The 6,882-nt window shown below is 46.8% G+C and overlaps 1 protein-coding gene across 1 annotated transcript in view; it reads right to left on the bottom strand.

The window, feature by feature from the left end:
• Positions 1–4,473: 4,473 nt before the first annotated feature.
• The window catches only part of BCO2 (beta-carotene oxygenase 2), a gene marked incomplete at its 5' end in the record, with an annotated part of 50,464 nt that continues 48,055 nt past the window's right edge, over positions 4,474–6,882 (bottom strand). Inside the window, 2 exon segments of the mRNA XM_080641818.1 lie at positions 4,474–5,676; positions 6,723–6,833. Of these exon segments, the coding sequence (XP_080497944.1) occupies positions 5,563–5,676; positions 6,723–6,833 (225 nt within the window). The 3' untranslated portion in view covers positions 4,474–5,562.

The raw sequence follows: 6,882 nt of genomic DNA, 5'->3' as shown, positions 1-6,882 counted from the left end.
GCCCGGAAGCCGTCTGCGCAGCGTCCGGAAGTCTCTGCGCCGGGCCCTATGGCTGGGCTCCCTCTGCCGGCCTGGAGGCTGCGGCAGGCGCCCCTTGCTAAATGGATCTCAGAAAAGCCAGAATTCAGATAGCTGGGCATACTTAGCAGTGGTCAAATGAATGGTGTGGTGTGTTTTTTTTTTTGTTTGTTTTTTGGGGGGGGGAGTTTGGTGATTATATGCAGATGTATATTTTTTTTAACTTAATAAATCTTTATTGTTCAGATTATTACAATTGTTTCTCCTTTTCCCCCCCATAGCTCCCCTCCACCCGGTTCCCACCCCACCCTTTGCCCTTACCTTCCCCAACACTGTCCTCATCCATAGGTGTACGATTTTGTCCAGTCTCTTCCCGCACCCCCCACACCCCTGTCCCCCCGAAAATTGTCAGTCCACTCCCTTTCTATGCCCCTGATTCTACTATATTCACCAGTTTATTCTGTTCATCAGATTTTTAATTCACTTGATTTTTAGATTCACTTGTTGATAGATATGTATTTGTTGTTCATAATTTTTATCTTTACTTTTTCCTTCTTCTTCCTCTTCTTAAAGAATACCTTTCAGCATTTCATATAATACTGGTTTGGTGGTGATGAACTCCTTTAGCTTTTCCTTATCTGTGAAGTTCTTTATCTGCCCTTCAATTCTGAATAATAGCTTTGCTCGGTAGAGTAATCTTGGTTGTAGGTTCTTGCTATTCATCACTTTGAATATTTCTTGCCACTCCCATCTGGCCTGCATAGTTTCTGTTGAAAAATCAGCTGACAATCCTATGGGTGCTCCCTTTAGATAATTAACTGTTTTTCTCTTGCTGCTTTTAATATTCTCTCTTTGTCTTTTGCCCTTGGCATTTTAATTATGATGTGCCTTGGTGTGGTGATCTTTGGATTCCTTTTGTTTGGGGTTCTGTGCGCTTCCTGGACTTGTAAGTCTATTTCTTTCACCAGGTGGGGGAAGTTTTCGGTCATTATTTCTCCAAATAGGTTTTCAGTATCTTGCTCTCTCTCTTCTTCTGACACCCCCATAATTCTGATGTTGGTACGCTTGAAGTTGTCCCAGAGGCTCCTTATACTATCTTCAAATTTTTGGATTCTTTTTTCTTTTTGCTTTTCTGGTTGGGTGTTTTTTGCTTCTTTGTATTTCAAATCTTTGACTTGATTCTTGTGTTCCTCTAGTCTGCTGTTAGGTCTCTGTATAATATTTTTTATTTCAGTCAGTGTATGTTTAATTTCTAGTTGGTCCTTTTTCATATCCTCGAGGGTCTCGCTAAATTTATCGGCCTTTTCTAGGAAGTTCTTGAAAAACCTTATAACCGTGGTTTTGAACTCTATATCCAGTTGTTTGCTTTCCTCCATTTCTTTCATTTGTGATCTGTTTCTTTGTCTTCGCATTTTCACTGCTTCCCTGAATTGGTAGGGTAGCTTTGTGTGCTAGGTGTCCTATAGGGCCCAGTGGGTCAGCCTCCCCAGTTACCTGAGGTGGACACTCTTGGTGCACGCCTTTGTGGACTGTGTGCACAGCCTGTTGTAGTTAAGTCTTGATTGTTGTTGGTATCACTGGGAGGAATTGACCTCCAGGCCAATTAGCTGTGAGGATCAGCTGTGTCTATTCTGGGAGAACTTCTGTGCTGGAGACAGCCTTATGAGACAAGACTTGCAAAATTGCAAAATCCTCTGTGCTCAGCTTGGATGGGGCGGAGTCTCAGGGCTGAGCAGACAGTCTTGGCTTCCCGTCAGCCCTGCCCTCTGAAGGCCCCTAGGTCTCAGTGTCCCTCAGTAATCACTGCAAGCACATCTGAGAGAAAGCCGCCCTCGAGTTTCGCCCGCTGCCAGACAGTCCCATTTCTCCCCGAATGAATCTGGATTCCCAGATTCTCGCCCGGAACTGGAGTTCAGTGCAGTCAGAAGCTTCTGGTTCCCTCCAGCTAGCGAAAGCCAGCAGCACACTCAGCCGTCAGTCCTCTCTACATGCACTTTCACGCGCGCTTTCAGACCTCTACCTTTCGCGGCTCCCATGAGTTTCCGCCTGACAGTCCAGATTCCCCCCCATAAGAGTACCATGCCTTTTTGAGGACTTCTGTGAAGTATCAGGGGATTTATTTTCTTATTAGAGGCCCAGTGCACAAATTCGTGCATGGGGGGGGTGTCCCTCAGCCCAGCTTGCACCCTCTCCAAACTGGGACCCCTCGAGGGATGTCAAATTGCCCGTTTAGGCCCGATCCTACTGGGAATATCAGGCCTAAACAGTCAGTCAGACATCCCTCTCACAAATCAGGAATGCTGGCTCCCAACAGCTCACCTGCCTGCCTGCCTGATTGCCCCTAACTGCTTCTGCCTGCCAGCCTGATCACCCCTAACCACTCCCCTGCCAGCCTGATCAATGCCTAACTGCTTCCCAGCCAGCCCGATTGCCACTAACTGCCCTCCCCTGCTGGCCTGGTCAACCCTAACTGCCCTCCCCTGCCAACCTGGTAACCTCTAACTGTCCTCCCCTGCAGGCTTGGTTGCCCCCAACTGCCCTCCCCTGCTGGCCCGGCAACCCCAAACTGCCCTCCCTTGCCAGCCTGGTCGCCCCAAGTGACCTCTCCTGCCAGCCTGGTTGCCCCTAACTGTCCTCCCCTTCCAGCCTGGTCACCCCTAACTGCTCTCCCCTGCTGGCCTGGTTTCCCCCTACTGTCCTCCCCTGCAGGCAGGGTCCCCCCCCCAACTGCCCTCCCCTGCAGGCCTGGTCCTTCCCAACTGCCCTCCCCTGCTGGCCTGGTCACCCCCAACTGCCCTCCCCTGCCAGCCTGGTTGCCCCTAACTGCCCTCCCCTGCTGGCAGGGCCCCCCCCCAACTGCCCTCCCCTGCAGGCCTGGTCCTTCCCAACTGCCCTCCCCTGCTGGCCCGGTCACCCATAACTGCCCTCCCCTGCCAGCCTGGTTGCCCCTAACTGCCCTCCCCTGCAGGCAGGGTCCCCCCCCCAACTGCCCTCCCCTGCCAGCCTGGTCACCTAAAACTGCCCTCCCCTGCAGGCCTGGTCCCCACAACTGCCCTCCCCTGCAGGCCTGGTCACCCCCAACTGCCCTCCCCTGCCAGCCTGGTTGCCCCTAACTGCCCTCCCCTGCAGGCAGGGTCCCCCCCCCCAACTGCCCTCCCCTGTAGTCCTGGTCTCCCCCAACTGCCCTCCCCTGCTGACCTGATCACCCACAACTGCCCTCCCCTGCAGGCCTGGTCCCCCCCCAACTGCCCTCCCCTGCAGGCCTGGTCTCCCCCAACTGCCCTCCCCTGCTGACCTGATCACCCACAACTGCCCTCTCCTGCTGGCCATCTTGTGGCGGCCATCTTGTCTCCACATGGGGGAGGCCATCTTGTGTGTTGGAGTGATGGTCAATTTGCATATTACTCTTTTATTAGATAGGATGGTTACCTCTGCCTCTGAGCTTCCACATCTGACATATCTGTTCTACTTAGGTATCTTCTTGCCATTGTGTGCCTGAACTATTGTTCTGTATCTAACACAAACAGAAAACTTAGAACTTTTACTTTATTGTCACAATGTAAACTCTCACATGTGGCATCTGTACGTATGGAACTAAAGAAGTAGAGTTTGTGGTGTTTACAATAACTCTTAAAGAAAACTGAGCCCTGCCATGTGGCTCAGTTGGTTGGAGCATTATCCGCATACTTAAAGGTTGTGGGCTCAATTCCTGGTCAGGGCACATACCTAGGTTGTGGGTTCGATCCCTGGTTGGGGCACATTCAGAAGGCGACCAATCAATGTTTTCTCACACATTGATTATCCTCTCTCTCTCTCTCTCTCTCTCTCTCTGTGTCTACTCCCTCCCTTTTACCGCCCCCCCCCCCCCAAACTCAATAAGAATATCCTTGGGTGACGATTTTTAAAAAAGAAAGAAAATTAAGAAGAAACTGACTGTTGGTCCAGGACTGTGCAGTGAGCCTAATCATGAATTCACAATTGCTCCCAAAAGACATGTTTGGGGGTCTTTTCCAGTGATGTTCAACAGGCAGAGGGAGCATGGAAGGTTTAGCTGGCCCAGGACTGGAATTCAGCAGAGGGAAGGAGCATAACTGAAGGGAAAGGGATTTTGAGGATGTTGGCAAGAGTGTGGCTTAAGTGACAAACCTAGGCTGATTTGGGCTATCAGTAAAAACTGGTGGGGTTTAGAAATGTGGAGATTAAATGGTCTCTAGTACCACCTGTTGCCCAAATAAATGAAGAACTAATGATTTTTCATTAATCTCTGAAGAACAAGACACCTGGAGATTAGAAGAAATGCCTGATTTTAGCAATGTTTTTCTGTTATAGGCACCTCCACTGACACCAGAAAGGTGTTATCAGACAGGACAGCCCCCTGAGCTAGTGGTAGAGGGCTGTCCCCAATCTCCATCCTTATCTTTTCATATAAATGAGTTTATACAAGAGATCTTGACTGCATTGTGAAAAACCAATTTATTAAAGCGATGAAAGCATGCACCTTTATTGAAAAAGCAAAGCGAAGCAAGCAAATCTATCTCATCTGGCTTGGAGCACAGATGGGCTTTCCCGGCTAATCCAGAAACGCGAGTGTCTGGAGCAAGTTCGAGGAGTAATAGACCCTCCTCCTGCCTGTAGGTTTCAGAAGATTCTTTTGCTGAGAATCTTGGTATAGGTTAAGTCTCAAGGTTTTCTTGTTGTGGTCTTCCTAGGATCCTGGCAACTTTATCTTGCTGAGGCCCGAGACTGCTGGCTTTGCTTAGAGAGTAAAAGTGCCCTTTTTTCCTTTCCCTTTTCCCCACCCTTTCTGCATTCTCTCAGCAGGGAGGTTTTAATTATTCGCTCTCAGAGTGTCCTGGGGAAGACACTGGTTTGTTATTTGCAGGCCAGTTGCAAATTACTCACAATGTTTGGTCTTGTCCTAATTTTCCTGTCTCAGTTTCCCCTATTTCTCCTGCCCTGGAATCCTGTAACACTTCAAAACAATACCAAGGCCAAACTAGGGGCAGGGTGGTCCAACGGCAGTGGCATCTGCTGTGGACTGCAGAGAAACAGCCAGTCTAAAAGAAGCCATCAGGGTGACATAGCTGGCTTCCTGTCCTCTTGAGCACCTGGGGACCAGTGGTAACAGGCAGGCCATGATAGAAAAACCCGGTGCTTTTCAGATCTGTATTCATATTCTACTACCTATGATTATTCAGATTTCTTCTCCCAAGTGTGAGGGTCTCTGTCACCTACCTATCTGGTGGTGGTAATGACCCACTTCTAGTTTTTCTTTCATGCATTCTTGTTACTGAGAGGAAGATATATCAAGTAAATACAAATGTAAAACTCTCTTCAAAAACTGGTATCAACACTTGCTCAGTGTTTTTAAGGAAGAGCCCTAAGAAAATATAAAACCATAATTATTTCTTGAATTCTTTTTTTTAATAGAAATTTAAAAACCAGATGTCTATGGTTTGGAAAGTAAGGTGCCCTTTTCGGTCTCTCTTTTTGTACAGAGCACATTCATTTTAAACCTGGTCCCCAGACCTTGTGGTTCTTCCATCAGGTGGCTATGAAGGTGCCATGAAACCCATAAGGCATTTGCACAGGCACCTCTGCTCGGCCCAGTTCTTCAAAGTTCTTGGCATCCAAGACTAGGAGAAAGTTGCTTTTATTCTAGAAAAGAAACAATATTGAAAATTCTTTTTTTTTTATTAAAAATATATCTCTCTCCTCCACTAGTCTATAAAATTCCAAAGACGGAGATCATGTGTTATTCATCTTCATAGCTATCCTCAGTACCTAGCCGAGCGCCTTGCCTGCCCCGTCACTAAATGTTTGCTGAGTTGCTGAATTGGACTGAAAAGGAAGCTCATACCTAGAATGGAAAAGTTACATTGTTTATATCAATCACCTTCATAGGATCTCTTTGAGGTTAGGGATCTTTTTACCTGTTTCACAGAAATTCTTTCTTCTGAATTAGAAATGCCTCCCTCCATTTTGTGTTACTTGAGAGCTGATCAAACGTATCACTGCAAGGCAGACCGAGACTTGCCTGGTATGAATACGGGAGTGGCAAGCACATGGTATTAGGACTAATGCCTCCTAAACCCATGCCAGGCCTGACTAACTGATCGGAGCACATTCCTCACCAAACCCTTTGAAAGGGTTAGAGTTCTACCTCCCAGGCAGCCTCTATGAGTTTGTCAGACCTGGTATCCAAAGAGAACATAGTTGCCACAAGATTGCCCAGAGGAGATGTTAGATATTATGGAGACACTGGGTTCCAGCTTCCCCACATTAGACTTTTGGGTCACTCCATTGAATTTGGCAGCACAGATGGTATGAATATTAGACTAGAAGTCAGAAGACTAGGGTTAAATACTGGCTTTACTACTATGAGATCTGATACAAATCTCTTTCAGCTTCCTTAAGTTAGGAATTTGATGGGTAAATAAAATAATATATATGAAAGTAGTTTGTAACTGCATTCCTATGCAAATATAAATTACTACAGTTCTACAAATAGAAATTTAAACCAATAAAAAGTATGGATTATCATAAAAGGGTACATAAATGATAAGGAGGGGAAGAAAAGAGAAGGTGCCACACTGGAATAAAAAATAAACTATTGACAGCTTCACTGAATATATCCCTCATATAGACCTCAAAAGGCTCAGAATTACTTTTCTTTCTGATTGGTTACAGGGAAATACATTTACCTGGTTGGGGGTGATCACCACAGAAAGAATAACCCCACCATCTTCTTCACTGGTTCCTGGTACTGGAACAAAAACAGGTTCTGAAGGATAAAAGTCATCTTCTCTCCAAACCTGTAACTCCCCCAAAAAAGTATTTTATAGAAGGTTAGTTATGAGCTGG

The sequence above is a fragment of the Plecotus auritus genome, assembly GCF_963455305.1.
Source record: "Plecotus auritus genome assembly, chromosome: 9".
Classification (NCBI taxonomy): Eukaryota; Metazoa; Chordata; class Mammalia; order Chiroptera; family Vespertilionidae; genus Plecotus; species Plecotus auritus.
Note: the sequence above shows the minus strand (reverse complement) of the source record. Positions and strands in the feature narration are given on the sequence as shown.